We start from the raw sequence: 21,163 nt of genomic DNA, 5'->3' as shown, positions 1-21,163 counted from the left end.
TATTAGAACTACAATACCATCTACTGAAGAATTCTGCAGGCCTCATATTTAAACCCCATTGATTTAGGAAAAGTTAAGATTTAAATCTAATTATACAATTGCAGCTCATAATTTTTCTGTGCTTGAAGTGTTTTTCAAGGCATGATACATGAAGGGATATTCTTCACTGAACTCATTAGAATTTCCTTAAGCACTGAGCTATTAAACACTGTTGTTCTTAAATGCTGCAATGTTGTTTTAAAGGTTAAGCAAAATATTTTCAAACTCCTAATGAGACAGAATACTTTCAATAGTGGTGTAATAATGATACACTCTCACTTTACAAATTCTCCTTTTTCTTTTAGATGCAAGAATTACGGAATACAGAAGGAGCTCAGTATAGTTCCCACCCCCAGATAGCAGCCATGAGACCAAGGGTTCAACCCGGAGATATGAGGCAGCCTGGAATGCTGCAACATGGTCAGCTGACAACCATTAACCAGTCACAACTAAGTGCTCAGCTCGGTTTGAACATGGGTGGAAGCAATGTTCCACATAATTCCCCATCTCCTCCTGGAAGCAAGTCTGCAACTCCTTCACCATCCAGTTCAGTTCATGAAGATGAAGGAGATGATACTTCAAAGGTATGACTAGCAACATACTTTTGTTTTTCAAGGTTTGCAACCAGCAGAACATCACAGTGTAAGCGATTCTATAGTTGTATGATATTGTTTAGAAGTTATTTCCATCAAAACAGCATATTTCTGAAATGCGCTAACAAGAAAGATGAGGTTCAAGGCTGGAGTCAGAAGTATGGCAGGAGAGCCGTTCAGCAAGAAAGAATTCTAGATTTTTCTTACGATGTGTTTGTTTTAATGAATGAGAGCATGGGGACATGTTGACAGAAGCAGAAGAGGACAGGAGAATAGCACAGAAAGGGAATGTGAATTCACGCGAACAATATGTAATGATGGCCACCAGCTCAGGGGCGAATGAAGGCGTTGTGACACCTGGGGTGGGGCATCACGATGTAGGGCACACGTGCAGCGTTGCTATGTGCTGGTATCCTCTGCTCGCGGCTGCAGCCACAAACTGAGGATTCTCTACATGCGGCTGTAGTGGAGACGGAGGGATCCCACCGCCATCCATACAGCACTGGAGCGGTGCCGCCAGCAAACCGCTATGTACAGCGCATGTGCGTCATCGTTACGTACAGCACATGTGGGCAATACCGCACAATACATAGCGGTTTGCCACTGGCGCCAGGATCCTCTGCTCTCAGCTGCAGCTGCAAACGGATGATCCCCCACATGCAGTTGCGGCGGCGTGAGGAGCTTCCTGCAGCCAATCAGAAGCCACGCTTTGGTTTTCAAATGTTTTGAAAGTCGAACGGACTTCCGGAACGGATTCCGTTCAACTTCCAAGGTATGACTGTAGTACTATTATTACCTGATTAGCTTAAGTTGTTAAACCACAACTCAAACAACAAAATAGTATTTTTATGGGAAAATAACGGTAAATTTCACACAGAGAGAGAGAGACTCAAATGTTGATAATTATGGAAGGCTGAATACAAGCCCAAATTTGTCCAAATTTCCCTTTTTGGGGATTTTCCCTTGAAGCACAGTCCTTAGAAGAAAGAATTCTGCTGCATTCATTTTTGTTAGTGATGGATGAAGCTTTAGGACTTAGCAATAACTAGAATTTTGCAGTTGCCACTTCTATGTACCTTTGAGATTATTTAATGTAACTTTCCCCATTTTCTTCACATTTATTTTGACCACTTAAGTGTTCTGAATGAGTACTGCCTTCCAGTTAAATGTAACAATTCATCCTATTGGTTCATTAAACATGTATATTTCTGGTGCAGTGGTACCTCGGGTTACAGACGCTTCAGGTTACAAACGCTGCTAACACAGAAATAGTACCTCGGGTTAAGAACTTTGCTTCAGGATGAGAACAGAAATCATGCAGTGGCAGCAGCTGGAGGCCCCACTAGCTAAAGTGGTGCTTCAGGTTAATAACAGTTTCAGGTTAAGAACAGACCTCCAGAACGAATTAAGTTCTTAACTCGAGGTACCACTGTATTGCTATTTATAATTGTGACACATTACATGCTTTGTATGATCACAAATCCGTATTCCTAACTAGACAGATGACTGTGTGTTGCATGGTTGTTTGAATTTCACTTATGAAAGGATTTCATGGAATTTAGAGAACAGAGAGTAATGAGAGGACTGTAAACAGCAAATGTTAACTAACTGAAACATGATCACTAAAGTACTACTGCAGCCTATTCTGTTTATGTAGCAGAGGCTTTACCATTTTTACTTTATATGGTAAGTTATAAGTAGAATTTTATGTTGTTTGTTCAGTCTATTATGCAGATGGTACTTGATTAAAATCTATTTTAAACTATGGTGATTACTGCGAGATAGTGTGAACGAAACAGCTCTCTTACTGCCATTAAAGGCCTTGGAACTATTGCAGTTTATTTTAAATATGCTTATAGGCGTTCCTTAACTTCTCAGGGGACATTTAGATATCAACAATGTGCCTTATTTGATAGTCTTAAATCCTCTACTATATATCCTTGTGATCTATTATTTGTGCAACATGGTTAATACACACATTTTTAAAGTGAGAGACTATTGCTTTCTTGTGATAAATAAGTTAAATACATCACTATAATTAAGCAATAAGGCCTGACAGGAGGTGGATTACCATGAGCTAACTACACCTCTAGGGATTTTGAAGCACAAGTCTGTGCTTAGCAGAATAAGTATGAGGATTTTTTTTAATTATTTCCCATCTGTCTCTGTTTTGGTGGTTAGCAGAAAAGTCTGTGTATCTGCTAGATGCTTGTAAGCATAAGGTAGAACATCATCCCCATTATTTTCAAGGTTATTAGTTGTGGAATTCTTTTTAATTTCCACGTTATAAAAAGAAAAAAGAAAAGAAAGAAGAGAATTTCCCCGAGGAATATTCACTCTGCAGTGTGGTAGAGAAACAAGTCAAAGCCAATGGATCATTTAAACTCCTTCAGAGATGTTCAATTTGCCAAAGACTCTCCTCCTGGAAGTGAGGGGAGTGGTTGTGGGTGGGAGCTGAGCTCCACCTCAAGCAGGGGGCATTGCCCCCTGCCTCCCACTCACCTGGCTGGTGCCCACGCCCATCGGCAGGCACCCAATCAGGTGCCTCCGAGGGGACGTGTACAGCAGCCTAAATGCTGCGGCGCCAGCCCCTCCTCGGCCTCACTCTTCGTCGTCCCATCGCGAGTCACCACCCTCCACTCCCTTTGAGCTCAGGGTCTTAGTTTTCTTTGGCCTTGCTATGGACCTTAGGTTGGTCGCCCTGGTTGTCGGGGGGGGGGCTGGTAGGAATTTTTCCATTTGGCATTAGGCTTTTTGGGTTTTTCGCCTACCTCGTAGCAATTGTCACAACTTTCGTGGTATTGGTAGGTAGGTTAGGCATTGGAATAATGTGTTGTGGTGTGTCGAAGGGCTAGGTGTGGCCATCGCCTATGCCTTCAATTTTTGGGTATTCCGTTAAAGGAATCTGACGGTTGTGTATTCTGTCCGATGCCTGCTTGGCGGGAGGCCATGGCACGACCCTCGGTGACATCAGGGGGGAGCCTATAGTTGGATTAGCATCAACAGGCTCCACCTACTGGTGAATAACCCCTCCTTGTTTTAGACTCACTCCTCTCTGAGGGGGTGGAGTCAGCTGACGTAATCCAATGCCTAAGCCAATACCTTTTCACTTGCTGTAATCAATAAAGTTGTGGCCTTTTCTTGCCCATTGTGTATTCATTCCACTTTGCGGGGATCGGGTCCTCGAACCACAAATAACCGTTTCCATACTTAACCTTTTGTGAACATTAAAAGTTACTCACAAGGCTAAGCAGTGAGTTATAATTGTAGCCCAAATATGTAAGATTTTATTTAGATGCTTTTGAAAAAGTTGAATTGCCCCTTAGTGCTATATTTCTGGCATGATAATGCGTTGCCATCTGAACACGACCACTCCAGCAGGGGAAATGCTTCGGAGCTGTACATGGGAAGATGGCAGCCTGACAACTGTGAAAGCACTCTAGTGCTTAAGTATTTAGGGAGCAATCCCAACTCGCTCCAGTGGGGCAACCACTACATCACCAATGCTGCTTCCCACAGTGCTAGGGGATAAGGTGGGGGCAGACAGTCTATGGAATCTTCTACCCCAAGGTGTTGTAATGGCCACCAATTTGGATTGGCCAAAAGAATTAGACAAATTCATGGAAGATAAAGCTGTCAGTGACAACTAGGTAAGGTGGCTATGTTCTACCTGCACTCTGGATGGCAGTATGCCTCTGAATAGCGGTTGCTGGTGAGCACAAGTGCAGAGAGTGCTGTTGCACTCATGACCTGCTTATGGTGCTTCCTATGGACATCTATTTGGCCACTGTAAGAACAGGATGTTGGATCAGATGAGCCTTTGGCAACAGGTTTCTTATGTTCTTATGAGTCTAAGGGCTGAAAAAGACCACATGTTTGGGTGCTTGCCCAGGCCAAAACCTTCCAGCAGGTGAAAAGCTACCACATCAGATAGATTGTTAGGCTTGCATAGTTTCCACTACAATGCTGCTATTAGACCAGAAACAGCTATTACATAAGTAATCAATTTGCGGCATAAAATGGAAGATTTAAACCACAAAATTTAAGCTGAATGAGCCTTGCTCTTTTTCCTGAGGTTTCTCCCACTTTTTGGTAATGGTAGGCAAACAGATTTGGTTTAATAATCCATATTGTGCATGCAGCTTGATTACTTCCATTTCATTCCCCCTCTGATGCAAGCAGGGAAACAAACCGGGGGGGGGGGGCACTTAGTCCAAACTCAGGATCATGACTTGTTTCTATCTAGTCATGATCGCTTGCCAAACTTAACTCATATTTGTTGACAGTTTATGGTTATTGATTTTTTAGACAGCAACAAACCACAATCCCAGGTTCACATATGATGCCTCCCCCAGTGTGAAGCAAACTGGAAGCAACAGAACTGTGTGCCCCAGCTTCTTAGCTTACAGTTCACAGGGCCTGTGTAATATTGGCTACAGTGACAACTGTAAGACCGCAACCATTGCAGACTTTATGCTCTAAGCCAGCTTTTTGCTTGCTTGCTTTGTCTCTCTTCCCCACTCCCCCTCGACCCCACACATTGCTTTTCTTAATATCCAGTCTGATGACATGTTTTTGGAAAACTCAAAAGCTTCTCACTAAACCTTTGATATTTGAAGATCTGAAGAAGAATTATATGGAAGATTTTCCCTATTTGTCAGCAACACCATCTTTATACTTGCTCTCTGATTCTTTCTTGGCTTCAGTGGGAGTGGCATTTAGAACATAAATAACATTGTGCTTCTAAATGAATTGTTGGAGTTATCTTACCCCAGCACCAGTATCAAAGTTTTAATAAAGCTGTTTTCTGTTCTCTTGTCTGGCAACTGAACCTCTAGGGAAAAGCACAATAGACATTTGACCTTGAAAGGCAAAGTGATAAAAAAGATACCCCTGGCCATACAGTTATGTTGATCAGCAGCCACATAATAGAGATTCTTTTAAGTATCCAACTTCAGATACTGTTACACAAACAAGATTTCAAAAATAGTTTCATGGTTTTCGATACAGCTGAATTGCAATCATATACAATTCATGTCCAATCCCATCCCTATTAAATCAGGAGGAAGACACATTGATTCTTAGGGTTTTTTTAAAGCATGCATACAATTGATGCCAGTACTAAAAAGGGAGGGAAGAAATCTCCATCAGAGAGAATGTAACTTTTACTGCACATGGATTGCCCCAGTGGTTGAACTATAAGCCAGTGTATAATGTGTTATGAAACACTTTGCAGTGATGTCATGCCATTAGCAGTAAGACTTGAAAAAGATGAAAAGCTAAGCCAGAACTTAGATGCAGCAATGAAATGAAAGCAAACTGTAAATGTATAATAAAATTATGAAAATAAGATTACATAACCAAAAATACCTAAAATGCATTTTATAGATGAAATCATGTAAGATGCCAACAATTTGGATTATGAAAAGCACTCTAATTAAAATACAGTTTCAAGCAGCAGAACCCCATATGCATATTGGTTGAGAAATGGGGATTTAGTTTGTTCTACGATCATGATAGTTTGTATTGTAATATAGTCTTTGCTTTCTTTGCAGATCAATGGGGGAGAAAAAAGACCTGCCTCCGATATGGGAAAGAAGCCCAAAACTCCCAAAAAGAAGAAGAAGAAGGACCCTAATGAGCCACAGAAACCTGTTTCTGCCTATGCATTATTTTTCCGAGATACTCAAGCTGCCATCAAAGGCCAAAACCCAAATGCTACCTTTGGCGAAGTTTCTAAAATTGTCGCTTCCATGTGGGATGGCTTGGGAGAAGAACAAAAACAGGTACAGCAATACACATATACATATGTTAAGTTGATTTAACTCTCCATTAGAAATGGGTCTATTGGCTACTGTGTTTCTTTGATTCCAAAGAGAATCAATGTGCCACATCAGAATATGAGCCACAAAAGGAAAACTTGCTAGAGGAAAACTGGATCAGCTGCATTGGCATCCTTGCCTATATCTTGACAGTGTTGTTGTGATTGCACGAGCTCTGGGCCTAGATTCAACTGCTGTTATATTAGGAGAGTTTTGGCACAGATATGACCAAACAGCTGCAATTTTGGTGCTCATCCCAGGCACATTCCACCTTAGAAGTTGATTCTGATCTGTTGATCTTTTCAGGACTTGCCTCTTCTAGCCTATCCTTCTTTGCTGGTTTGAAAAGTCCCGCAGGATCATACCAAAGGAGTGTCTGCACGTTCCTTCCATATGACTGGCCGTGCACTTTGCTCTTTTATAGCAGAGCCTGTATTCCCTTTTAGTCAGTGCCAGTCGTCCATCAAAGGAATCCCTTCCCAGTAATATCTGATATTCTTCTGGCTCCAGCAGATTATGATTGCTGTAGCACACTGATGTGCAAAGTGTTATTCTGTTTTTAACATATCTATATGTTGTGTGCCTGGGCCCTTGTCAGCAGAAGAGAAGTAATAGGCGCCCATGATACACATGCAGTCCCATTCCAGACAGCATTTGGAATGGCTATTGTTTGAGAAAATTGCATTTCCCAAATGACAATGTGTTTCTGTTTAAGTGGTAGGAAAGTGTGATTTCCTCATCACAAAAGAAACCTTTAAGAAAAGATATCTGGATTACTTTGCAATAACTGTGAAATTATTGTATAATAAAAAGATGTCTAGAAGGGCCCAGGCCATGTCTTGGGCTTGAAAGAATTAGCAGCTACCTTTGTAATGCAGCCCTTCTGTGGAAAAGAGAAGTGAAAGTCTGTGATTTCAGATGTGTGTGGGGGGGGGGTATTATTTTAACACAAATGCAAAAAGGAACTCTCAGCACTTCTTTATATTCCTCCCGATTGTCTCTTCCAACCACTTTGGGACTTTCTTCAAGTGAATGGTGAGGGGAAACTATAAATGAGACCTGTGAAATCAAATGATAAGGAATACAACAATTTCTAGACTCCTAATATCATTTTTTTAAAAAAAAAATAAAAAATAGAAACAGTATCTTCCATATACAGAAGAAAAATGCATTTCTTGATCACATGTCTGCTATTTAGCTATTCCCTCTGCGCTGATGCTGCTGGTTCTGCTTGCTTTTTGACACAGTCTAAAATTTTGGTCGAGTTTTGCTGTGTACTGTGTGGCTTATTTGTTGTTTTAAGCTGAATGAAACCCGACTTGAGGCTGCATGGTGAATGGCAGGCTATAAATGATATTAATGTTTCCATGAGCCCCAGCCAGCACGATCCATCCCAGCCAGGGATGATAGGAGCTGTGATCCAGCACCACTCATAGGGCCACAGGTTCCTCACAACTTCATAATGCAACAAGAGAAGGTCCCTGTTACCATTCACAGAAAGAATTAATTCCCCTCCACTACCACCACCATACAATGCTGTCCCATCCTCAGGCCATGGCTATATCCCTCCTTAGTTCCCCTAGGGAAAGCTAACAGAGATCTTGCAATCTGAAAAGACAGAAGGTAGTGGAAGCCCAAGAACTACTAGGAATACACTCCCCTCCACCCCTTAAAAAAAAACCTTCTCCTGTCCCATTATAGGGAATTCACAACAAGAAGCCAGTCAGCTGAGATGAACAAATTTGTCCCTTGTTTAGAATTTACACAGAAATGGTTGCATACAATTATTTTCTTTTGAGTATTTGCCAGACATGTTACATTAATTGACGGAAACATCCAGGGGTTTCTCATTTTCCAGCTGTGTTTATTTGACTAGCATATGGGAGCATGCAAATTATTAAAGGAAAGCTGTGTTAATCACTTGGCTTTGGCAGTTTCTCTTTGTGAATTGCAGAGAAACCAATGTGTATTCCATTAAAGAACACATAGTACAGCCATCTGAAAAGTTGCTACCTATTGTCATGTAAATCTTAAACCTTCAAGCCTAATTCAAGTCAGTGACCACTTTGGCATTATCTTCAACAAAACAAGATTTTGCCCTAGGAATCTGTTGAGAAAGATTATTATTCTTAGCCATCATTATTATTTATGTGTGGCTTATAAGGACAACTAAATTGGCTAGTGGGCCAAACACTGGGGCAATGGATAGCTTGTCCAGGTGCATTAAGGAAGGATTTCCCCCCCTCTTCAATACTCTAATGTATACAGCAATGTCTATTGCTTGAAGTAACATGCTGGGTTGAATGGACTATTTGTCCATTTCAATACAGGATTTTTTCTATAATATGTGAATATATTATATTTCAGTATCATGTGAGTGGCTGCTTGCTTCAGGCTTCTAAAGTACATGCTGTGTTCAGACTAAAGCTCAGGAGCAAAATAAATTGTGGCCTCCTTAATCTCCCACCCTCTTCTCCCAAGGCCAGCATTAAAATGATAGAATCATGGAACTTCAAGAAGCCTCAAAAACTTTTCCAGAAATATATTTTCCTTCGGAAAAGACAATCTGTCAAGACCAAGATGTGAGTGGCCTTTGTATATCCTTGCTGGATGTAGGATCTGGGAAGAATCTGCAAGTCCTTTGGATGGGCTTTCATATGGAAATAATTACTTTTCACCGCAATCCATGTTTTGGTCCTGTCCAGGCTAGACTACTGCAAAGTGCTCTACTTGGAGGCTGCCTTTGAAGGTGGTTCAGAAACTTCAGCTGGTTCAGAATGAAGCTGCCTGACTACTATTAGACAACTTTATTATATAGCTGCACTAGTTACCAGTGGGTTTCTGAACCAGTTCCATGGGTTTTGACCTTTAAGGGCCTAAGCTGTTTCCCTGCAAGCTGTTTATTTGACTACCTGCACTCATATTTCCATGTCCACATCTTATGATCTGTTTTGTAGACTTTCCTGCTGTCCCCATCCCCATGGTCAGTAAAGTGGGTGGCCACAAGAGAAAGGTCCATTTCTGTGGTGGCACCATGACTATGGTATTCCTTATTGTTGGGCCTGCACCAAATCTCTATGCTGCTGGCTTTTCTGAAGGCCCTGAAAAGGAATCTTTTCCAACTGCCCTTCCAGGCATGATGTTTGTTAGCTGAGTGACAGTCTGACTCAATTATGTTCTCCCCTGTTCTGCATTTTTTAAACTCAAGTGTTGATTTGCAGTGTTTTAAATTTTCTATGGCTTTTAATCTTTTGTTTATTTATACACTGGTTCGGACAGGCAAGCTGCCTAAAGATACTTTAAACAAATAAAATAAAATAAAATCTTCCCGCATTATTTGTGAAAGAAATATTGCTTGCAACTCTTATGGTGTTAGCATCTTCCATGTACATCTCTGAGCAAGACAAGACTGGCTTAGGTCATCTTTTCCCCATTTTATCCCTATATTTCTTTTTACGACATGGGTACTAAGCTCTGCCACTGAATCTTTTAGCCACTTGTGGTTTAGTTTTAGGAATGTTGCCCTCTGTCCCCCCTCCACATCACTTGGCGTGCCCCTTTGGTTTCTTTCTAAATAAACTTACACTGCCCATTTTTCTCTGCTTGTGGAAAACATGCACGTGGCAATTAAGAGTTAAAAGTATTGTGATAAATGGAGCTTTCCTTGGCTTTCAGACAGAAATCTGAGTTAAAAGGCAGTGTAGGTAATTTTTCTTCCCCATTCTGGGAGGCTAAGAAAAAAACCAACAACTTAAATCCAAACCAGATGTAAATGTAAAATGAAACTTAAATTCCTAATTGGAGACCCAGTGAAGCTATAATAGAATGAACAAATTACAAACAAAATGTTCTTGTTTACATTAATATAACTGACTTCATGGCTTCAGCCAAAAGAGCTCAGTAAAACATGCCATTATGCTAAAAATGGAACGGCATGGCCACTCCAAAGTGTGCTGCGCAAAGTTCACCTCTTATTTGTAATGCCACTGTTGTCAGTTGAGTCAAAGCAGGAATGGCCTGGCCCCAATATATGTGCATTTGCACGTGTATGTTTATTTAAATCTTGTACGTGGACCTTGTAGGAGGAAGACCAGTCTATGTTCCTAGGGACCCACTGCTTAATGATCAGATAAGACATGCCAGGGAACTGTTGGAGTGCTGTAACATATGCTTTCTTACAGGCTGCATAATTTGTTCTCAGTAATATTAGCTGCAACAGTTCAGCTCAATAGCAACACCTCATTATTTTATCCCTCAGTATTTATTCCTATGTTTGACGCCTCATGAAATTACTGTTAATGTGTTTATATAAGGGCAGATCTGACACAAGTGGGAAGGATTTAATTTCCCACTCAGTCTTTCCTGCTGATATGTCCTCTTTCCCCCTGGTAGAAGTGGCAAGTGTAAATAGTTAATTTGCTTCAATTATGAGCCTGTCCTGCTAAATTAGAAGCAGCAGGGATATGAAGAGCTAGAATTATACTTCTGAGGCAGCTGACAAATCCTCTGAGCCCACAAAATCAAATCATTTACTCCTCGCTGGTGTTCAAACACCCACTAGACAAATGCTGCAGCTTATTCTGTATCATTGGATGAAACTCAGATTTTATCCTGCCAATACTTAAGGAAATCAAAAGCATTTTGATGATACTGTCAACGTTCGTGTTGCTGTCTGCTTCTTCTTTACCAAACTAGAAGCTTACAATGGTTTGAAACATGGCTACTAAACATTTCTCATATTGCGTAAACACATGCAACCTGAAAACATGCTCATATTGATGGATGGTAATTAAGGAGTACAGGAATGCACCTTTATTTGAAACAAGTACAAGGGGGGGGTAAACCCCATTCATTATTTTTCTATATATTATTCTATTTTTTGTAACAATGACAACCTGTTGAGTCAATGACTTGAAATTTGTCATATGGTTTACTTGATGAGGTCTATGAATGTGCCAAATTTTAAAAGTGGCCGGAGGTACAGCATTATTTTAAAAGTGCTGAAAATAGATGCTTTGACCTTCTGGTAGAGGCTATATGTAATGCTTACTCCTTTCGTTATGGGATATGACGGTGTGGTGCGTTGGTGAGATGTGGGGTGACCTATCTCTGGGCACAAACAACCTGTTCCCTGCCTCACAACACCTGTCTCTGCAGCCCCGCTCCCACACATGCAGGTAAATAGCACATATAGCAGAATTTCTAAACACTATCTTAAAATAGTTTTTAATATTTTAATATATTATTAATCCGTTGTATTTTATAGTATTCTTTAAAATTTTAATATATTTAATCCATTTCATTTTTAAATACCATGGAAATTCAATTATTAAAAAAAAACACCTTATGGTTTATGACCAGAGCTAAGGCTACCTTGTGTTGGATCAAGCTCCCCAAAGCCAGCTACTGATGTTCAGACATAGATAAATTCACAGGGTGATTCCTCTAGCAATACAGTTAAGGCTCAGACAGCAAAACAGGACCAAGAAAACTGTGTGAGTTATCATCCTCCAATCATCTGGATGGAGCCTGAAAGACCAAGGAAATATATTGGTGTGCAGAGGCTAAGTTGTAAGCAAAACCATTTAAGAATACCAATGTCATAATACTAAAAGCCTAAGAACCAGCACCAAAATAAACTACAGTAAAGCATAATGTTAGTAAAAAACCAGCCAGACACTGACACAACAGTCATAGTTTTAACTATGAATATTCATTTTCAGGACATTTATTCATTTTTTATTCATTATCAACACGTTTAATTATTATTTTTATTGCTCATAGAATGAAAGCATTATATCTTCTCAGACACTCACACAGGAAATAAGAATGAGTTGTGTCCAAACATTGTGTGAATTGAAATCTGTTTGTGCGATATGTTTTCTCCCTCCCTCCCAGGCCAGCCCTGAGAAGCCTTGCATCCATCTTGTCCATACATCAGGAAGGGCCTGGCATGAGAGGTTGCAGTGGGAAGAGGCAATCACAGAAAACTGGGCAAGAGGAAGCTGTATCATTTGTTTATATTTTGTTTCAAGAAGACTTCTTTCTGATAAAATAGTTTAATAAACCACTTTTTCTAAACGGCATTCATTTAGATACAAAAACATCCATACTGCTTTGCTTTCTACTCTTTTGGATGCAACTGTGCTTAATGAACTGCAACCCAAGTAGCTTGATAAAATGTCAACTGATGGTGAGATACTAGCATATTTACCTAAATATCAATACTGAAGTCTTCTATGCAAACTAAGTTTGTTCCCACTGGGTCCTGTGTGATGTTCCCAATAATTTCTGTGGGAGTCAGATTTCAACATCTACAAGAGGATTCATAGACTGAAAATTATCAGCAATTTTGAGCAATTACATTTGAGATTTGTTTTCATATTTCTTTCAAATGTCTATCAAAATACAGTTAACTCTTTCCACCTGTAATAAGTTTCCATGAAAGATGACACATTTAAGTTGGGAGCCACCCAGAGTGTCTGGGAAAACCCAGCCAGATGGGTAGGGTATAAATAATAAATTATTATTATAAGTATGTTATGTTTAGCCTGTCTGAAACTTCCTACACCCCAACACCATTGATGCAAAATCCTGGTGCTATCAACAAATCACTTGCTGATTCTTGCTATGAAGTAATGTGTTTATTAAAGTGAGCATTTATCTCCCTTTTAAAATTATGTATTGACTTCTTAATATGTTCCTTCAATAATATCACACAGCAAGTATAATATTTAGCCTCAATACTTCCAGTTTATTGATCCAATATAGAGCATATTAATTATCTACATGTCTCAAAGCATGATTGAGCAAGATTGCTGGCCTGGGTCTAAGCATTGCCTTGATGGGACACTGCCTGGAAACTCTAGCCTATGGAAACTCTTCAGTTCCATAAACTGAGTGGAACTCAGTTCATTGAATGGGCTTTCTTCTCCAAATGTCTTCCTTTCCTTTGCAGCCCCATGAAAATCCACTCTTAGCACTTGACAACCCTCAAGAATGCCATGGCATGAGGGGCTGCTATCTGTCTTTGAAAGCTTGCCAAACCCTCTGAATTTGAATGTAGTAGCAGAGTAAGAGGTTACAAGAAAGATAGTATTGTCCTGGATGACTTTCCTTAAACACAGTCTCTGTATTTAAGAAGCCCAAAAGTTATGTTGTTGCCTGAGTAAGAGCCAAATTGTCCTATTAAATTTCTGTGTTGAATAGACGTGTGGAGAATTCAGCTCTTTGTGAGACTGCTGTGCAATTTCTCCATCAATCACCATCAGGTTCATTAGTCAACTCACATTTAAGGCACCACCACTGACTCTGCTTTTAGTAGCTTCACCGAGTGCAGTAAGCATGGTTAAATTGTATGAACCAATAAGTGAAACGTGATTTGTCTTAACATACTTACCATGAACATCAATTTAATTTTTTAAAAGTTTCTTGCAGCTTAATTTCCCATGAGAGACCTGGTGAGATCCCATGGAGAAGAGTCCCGCCTTCATATTCCATTTCGCCAGGCCCTAATTCTCGGGTTCACCATAATGAGGCTTAAAAAAAATAATCCACAGCTTATTGTGGTTCAGGAGCGGAGGTGTATCAGCCAAGGGTTGCAGCTGAGTGTTAACCCTTCCTTTTTCAGCTATATCCCCTTAAAATGTCTCTCTGCTGCTGCAGTGAGGCTTGAAAAAGCCTTCCATTGGCTCCAGTTGAAAGCTTCCCTGCCTGCGCTCCCTCCCCCCCCCCCAATATTCTTGAAGATTAAAGATGGGAAGGATGAATTCTTCCTCCGTAGCTAAACTTTCCAGAATAATTAAACACACACACAAAATTAGACTTGGGGGGTCAGGGAAACAAAAGTAGAGGGATTTTTTGGTTTTTTTAAATCATATTCATGGGAGGGGCAGCAAATAATGTGTGAGCATGTGATTATAGTATACAGTCATATCTCGGGTTGAATGTGCTTCAGGTTGAGCGCTTTTGGGTTGCTCTCCATGGCAACCCAGAAGTAACGGAGTGCATTACTTTCGGGTTTCACCGCTTGCACATGCACAGACACTCAAAATGAAGTCGCGTGCATGCACGGAAGCTGCAAAACATGACCCGTGCACGCGCAGACGCACCGTCGCATCTTACGTTCCATTCAGGATGCGAACAGGGCTCTGGAACGGATCCCGTTCGCATCCCAAGGCACAACTGTATATGGTTGCAGTGCATGTGGTTATGGTTTGTATATAGTAAAGGTACCCCTGCCTGTTCGGGCCAGTTGTGTCCGACTCTAGGGTTGTGCGCCCATCTCACTCTAGAGGCCGGGGGCCAGCGCTGTATGGAGACACTTCCGGGTCACGTGGCCAGCGTGCTGAAGCTGCTCTGGCGAGCCAGCACCAGCGCAGCACACAGAAACGCCATTTACCTTCCCGCTAGAAAGCGGTACCTATTTATCAACTTGCACTTAGGGGTGCTTTCGAACTGCTAGGTGGGCAGGAGCTGGGACTGAAAGATGGGAGCTCACCCCGCCGCGGGGATTCGAACTGCCGACCATGCGATTGGCAAGTCCTAGGCGCTGAGGTTTTACCCACAGCGCCCCCCGCGTCCCTATGGTTTGTATATAGTGCCCAGTTTATCCAAGAAATAGAATACAGATATCAAATCCTAACAATCAACGACACTAATGGGAAACCTGTGGCCCTTCAGATGTTGCTGGGCTACCACTTCCATCACCCCTGACCATTGACCATGTTGACTAGGGCTGATGGGCATTAAGAGTGTAACAAAATTTGGAGGAGCACAGGTTATACCTCCCTGATTTAAGAGTGTTAGCCCAAAGCTACATAACAAAATTTCTCCACAAAAACCACTCAGAGAAAGGTCAGGAGGGAGATAGAGAGATTTGAGGCCTTCCAGAAAACCTGAGTAGTTGTAGTGAAGAACTACAGGATTCAACAGATTTTCCTTCATGTTGAGAAATGATTTTACACACACACCCCAAAAAAACTCCTAATCCTTCCCACTTGCAGCATGTGGAATGACTAGGAGCTACATTTTATGTTAGTTAAAATTAGTTGTACAGTAGTAGTAGTTAGCCGTTTTATCTTGCCAAGGCAACCCAAAGTGACTTACAACTAAATATTAAAAGCAAAACATCTAGCCTAGCACATAAAAAGAAGCAGAACAAATAACTTATGTATTCACTTTCATGCTTCTGAGTAATATGATAAACAAAAACAGGAGGCTGCTTGAACTCCATATGTAGTAAGAAAAGAACAAGTGTTTGGGTTGCCCTTAACTAGTTGTCTTTCCAGTTCTCTATTTTTTACAACACTAATGGGCCATGGTTGTGCTTAGCCTCTCTAAAAGTGGAAGGAGGCATTCTCACATTGATAAAATGCAGTTGTGAATATTATCTCTCACCTGCAAGTCTTTTAATCTACAATTTATGCCTAAAGGGCTGTAATATTTGGCATCTGCAAAAAGAATATGGGTGGAACACACTGTCTTTTGTAAGTATTTTATGTGCTGCAATTGCCACCCATCTTGTGTCTCCAGCTGCCTGCAGTCTATGGGGCATGCTGAGGCTGGCGCAAAAGGTGAAGATCTGGCTTTTGCTGCCAACAGACTGCATTCCCATTCAGACTTGTGTTCTAGTCAATATTGGTTGTACATACCAATCCTTTGATGGGCCTATACAGCCAACCACTTCCCACCTGCAGCTCAGACATAACACTAGAAATTCTTCAAGCACCTTTACCCGGGTGCTTGCAAATGGCCTAGTAAGCCCTAAACTCAATTGATTCTACTGTTGTATCCATGGATTAGCCTGCCAAGAGGAACTATGCTCCAGAAGGGAATTGTTTGGGGAGGGTTAAGGTGAATTGGTGGGGACGTGGGTGGCGCTGTGGGTTAAACCACAGAACCTAGGACTTGCCGATCAGAAGGTCGGCGGTTCGAATCCCCGCGACGGGGTGAACTTCCGTTGCTCAGTCCCTGCTTCTGCCAACCTAGCAGTTCAAAAGCACGTCAAAGTGCAAGTAGATAAATAGGTACTGCTCTGGCTGGGAGGTAAACGGTGTTGCCATGCGCTGCTCTGGTTCGCCAGAAGCGGCTTAGGTATGCTGGCCACATGCTCCCTCGGCCAATAAAGCGAGTATGCCGGCTCCCTCGGCCAATAAAGCGAGATGAGCGCCACAACCCCAGAGTCAGTCACGACTGGGCCTAATAGTCAGGGGTCCCTTTACCTTAAGGTGAATCGGATTAAATCAGGACAGTGTGAATCGTGATTCAAACTACTAGTGATCTAAATCTTCTGGTTCATATATTTCCTCAGCAACTTTAACAGCTGATTGGTTGTTACACTAATTAAAGCACCCAAGTTTATATTTGAATTGAACCTTTTCAGAACGTAATCCAAAAATTTTAACTATTCATTTATAACTTCTAACATTCATTTTTGCTGTACAGATTTGAGGTTTGATCCAGGCTAAATTAGCTGAAATCAATGAGGAAAGTTGTAATTCCCATTGAAACTAGTTGGATCTAGTTCATCTAACTTAGTATAGATCTGTCCATCATAGTTGCTTAAAGACAAGAAAGCACTTGTGAAATCAATTATTTGTTTAAGGACACTGTATAAGGACACTAAGCAAGATCTAGCTAATGCAATGAGGTAGGATAGACCACGAGTCACAAAGTACTTCTCTGCACAGCTCATAATTAATTTTCTTCCAGAAGATGAAGTAATGGCCACCAAACTAAGCTGCTTTCAAACTGTGCTACGTGACATGACAGCTGTATATTACCATCAGCATTAGAGGCAGTATGCCTCTGCATACCTGTTGCAGGGAAACTGTGGTTGCAAAGCAATATAGAGCTCATATCCTGCTGTTGGGCTTTCCATAAGTATCTGAGTGGCCATTGTGGGAAATAGGATGATGGACTAGATCAGCCTTTGGTCTTCTCGTGTCTTTATGTTTTACTAATGCTTGCAGTACATGGATATAGCTAAATGGAGATGGCTTCCCAAGTCTGAATTTCCAATGCAGTTACTGTCAGGCCCCTGATACCCAACAGGTTTTTTTAACTTCCTTCAATTCAAAACCATATGGAAGTACAATCAAAACTGAACTCTGCATAGTCAATAGCCCTTTATTGTGAATGTTGCACCCGTATCAAAATAAAGCCGCCACTGTGTGGTAAAATGTGAGTTTTCACATGATATTTGAATCTTGGGACTTGAGCCTACCATGTGTCTACAGGATTATTCCACTTTAGTCATAATATTTTCCTGTCACGGTTGTCCTGTTTAAACTATAAGACCAAGACTAGTTTTATTGCACCACAATCTTAAAAGAAACCCAGAAGGTGCTTAGAAATGCTTAGCACCTAAGACTGTGCATGACTGGATAGGGGAAATGGCACTATGTTTGTATGATAGGGTGCCATAATCATGCTTGCATAAAAAGCTCTATAGAAATGCCATTAATTGGACTTACAAAATGAGAAATGCCAGGAATAAATCTCTGTGATCTTTTATTCTTATTGGGCTCTATTTTTTGTTTTGAAAATGAAATAACACAATTATGCAGATGTATTCAAACAGAGAGTGCAATTTGCATTCTTGCCTCTTCTTTCAGGTCAGGCAAATTTAATTTTAGCTGCTGGGGAGGGGAAAAACCTGTCAGCTAACGGGTGTTTCATTTCCTTGAAACAAACAATACGTTTTAGCAATAACCACAAACAATCAACTCAGAAACGCAACTTGTTATAAATCCTTTGTGAAACAAAATGAGCTCAGCTTTGTAATCTGAAGAAATTGCAAAAGAATGCACACATGCCGTTGCACAGCTAGAACCAATCTATTATATTTATTCCTCTCTCGATATTTACAGCTTTAGTATCCTAGGATGCCTGTTTCTCCATTATGATCTTATGTTTCCCTGGGATGCAAAATCTTTAATCCTTTTAAGCAACCTCTGGGTTTTCCCAGCAGAGATCAGAGGGACCTGCATGCTCTTGAAAACACAGCTTTGATGGAATAAAATAAAGCACATTTCATAGGAATAATGTGGCACCACTTCACAAATAATTTTGCAGTTTAGAAATCTACTTAGGAGTATGTATGTGTTCTTCTTCTTTGGTAATCACTCGTAGCCAAGTAAGACTGTCTTCCATGAACACGGTCTTAACAGTGAGTCTGTAAGTGACTGTGGAGGCCAATTCTGGATCCACATATCCTTCCACAGTAGAGACATAGGCTTCCAGATGGGAGTTGATCATGGTGAGGGTTTGCCAAACGTGCCTTCATCTTAGCACATTTCTCCTTTTCGTCCTGAGTTTGAGCATTTTCAAAATCCATGACACCTTTTGTAAAGGCTGTTCTCCAATTGGAGTGCTCACAGGTCAGGGTTTCCCAATTGCCAGTGCTTATACTACATTTTTTAAGATTTGCATTGAGAGAGTCTTTGTTGACCACCAGCATTACGGTTTCCATTTTTAAGTTCAGACTAGAGTAGTTGCTTTGGAAGACGATAATCAGGCATCTGAACAACATGGCCAGTCCAACGAAGTTGATGTCGAAGAATCATTGCTTCAACACTGGTGATCTTTGCATCTTCCAGTACACTGGCATTAGTTTGCTTCTCTTCCCAAGTGATATGTTAAATTTTTCGGAGACACCGTTGATGGAATCTTTCGAGGAGTTGGAGATGGCATTTATAAGTGTTCCATGTTTCACAAGCATATAGTAAGGTTGGCAGTACAATAGCTTTGTAAACAAACATTTTGGTTTCCCTGTGAATGTCCCAGTCCTCAAACACTCTATACTTCAATTGAGAGAAAGCTACATTCGCAGAGCTCAGGCGATGCTGGATTTTAGCATCATTGTCGGCCCTTGTGTAAAGATAACTGCCCAGGTAGGAGAAATGAGCAACACTTTCCAACATTACAACAGTGAGTTGGATTTGTGGCTCTGCAGAGCGGTTGTTTTGTGCTTGTTGGTGCAGCACTTTGGTTTTTGGGATGTTGAGAGATAGGCCAAAGCTTTTCATAAGCTTCTGCGAATATATTTAGGATGGTTTGGAGGTCTTCCTTTGAGTGTGCACACACTACGTTGTCATCAGCATACTGAAATTCTATGATGGAAGTTATAGTAACCTTACTCTTTGCTTTCAGCCCACTCAGATTAAAGAGCTTTCCATCTGTTTGATTTCTAGTCTGGTGGGGAATTTTCCTTCTACAAAATTTAGGATCATGGCAATGAAAATAATAAATAGAGTTGGGGCAATAACACAACACTGTTTAACACCTGATCCCACTGTGAATGGTTTGCTTTGAGAGCCATTGTTATCTTCGATTGTTGCTGTCATATTATCATGGAGGAGCTGAAGGATGTTCACAAATTTATCTGGGCAGCCAAATTTCAGAAGGAGAGTCCACAGGGCATTACAATTTAGTGTTGAAGGCCCCAGTCAGGTCAATAAACATCATATACAGGGGTTGGTTTTGTTCTCTGCATTTTTCTTGAAGCTGTCGAGTGGTGAAAATCATGTCCACTGTTCCCCCTAGAAGGTTGAAAACCATTTTGGGATTCAGGAAGCATAGCCTCAGATATTGTTGGAAGAGAGTTTGCTAAGATCCTTGCCAGAATTTTGCTTGCTGCAGCTAATAAATAGATGCCTCAGTAGTTTACACAATCTGTTCTATCACCTTTCTAAAAAAAGAAATTGATAATTTTTGCATCCCTAAAGTCTGCTGGGATCTCCCAGATTTTTTTATGAGCTTGTGAAGTTGTTGTGTACGTTTAATTCTGCCCTCTTCGGAAGGCATCCCACTCTTAACCTGAGGTACCAGGTTTATTTTTAGTGTATTTTTTGTTTCTGTGGAAGCCGCCCAGAGTGGCTGGGGAAACCCAGCCAGATGGGCGGGGTACAAATAATAAATTATTATTATTATTATTATTATTATTATTATTATTATTATTATTATTATTATTATTGGATCATGGTGTTTTTGTCATGTGGATAGTGTTGAGCATTGTTTTTCACATTTCAACTGCTATCTTGCTTGCTTAGTTAACAAACAAGCAAAAGTTTGCAAGGTAAAAAAGATAAAGAGAATAGGGAAGTTTGCTGCTGCTGTGTAAACATTGCAGGTTATGATGTTTTAATTTATAGCCCAACAAGCTTGGTTGCTGATTTGCCACTCTTCCTTCTTTTTCAGGTGTATAAAAAGAAAACTGAAGCTGCTAAGAAGGAATATCTGAAGCAGTTAGCTGCATACAGAGCAAGCCTTGTATCCAAGGTAACATGTTTTTAATATTTAATATTGAAAGTCACCCTGATAAGTTGTTTTTTTAATGGTCGGGTGTAAACCTTAACAATAAATAAATAAATAAATAAATAGGCATTGGATGGATTATAGGTGTTCCATCCATATTTTGTTATTGTCCAGCTGCGTAATATGTAAAAACAACTATTGCTTCTCTAAGCTTTTAAGTTAATTCTGGGAATTGCTGCTTAATACAAACAGCTGTTTGTTTATGCTAGATGGCAAACCCTATCCCCCTTTCATTTCCATAGCTTAGAGGCATGAGCAGGACCACAAATGAAAGATAAAATTGACTATTGATAAATCTTACGTCTGCCAATGGAAAGTTGGACCACAACCAGTAACTGGCTGTTTTGATTTCCAGTAGTTTGTGTGTACTTGTACAACATGATCACCACC

General features: G+C 40.6%; 1 protein-coding gene across 2 annotated transcripts in view; it reads left to right on the top strand.

Annotated features, from left to right (window-relative positions):
• The window catches only part of TOX (thymocyte selection associated high mobility group box), a 211,063-nt gene that overhangs the window by 172,758 nt on the left and 17,142 nt on the right, over positions 1–21,163 (top strand). For both annotated transcript variants that reach the window (XM_082233849.1, XM_082233850.1), the window contains 3 exons: positions 345–623; positions 6,188–6,418; positions 20,657–20,737. In XM_082233849.1, the coding sequence (XP_082089975.1) occupies positions 345–623; positions 6,188–6,418; positions 20,657–20,737 (591 nt within the window). The remainder of the gene's footprint in view (positions 1–344; positions 624–6,187; positions 6,419–20,656; positions 20,738–21,163) is intronic.

The sequence above is a fragment of the Podarcis vaucheri genome, assembly GCF_965113315.1.
Source record: "Podarcis vaucheri genome assembly, chromosome: 8".
In the NCBI taxonomy this organism is placed as follows: Eukaryota; Metazoa; Chordata; class Lepidosauria; order Squamata; family Lacertidae; genus Podarcis; species Podarcis vaucheri.
The sequence above is the reverse complement of the archived record's forward strand: the minus strand, read 5'-3'. Positions and strand labels throughout refer to the sequence as shown.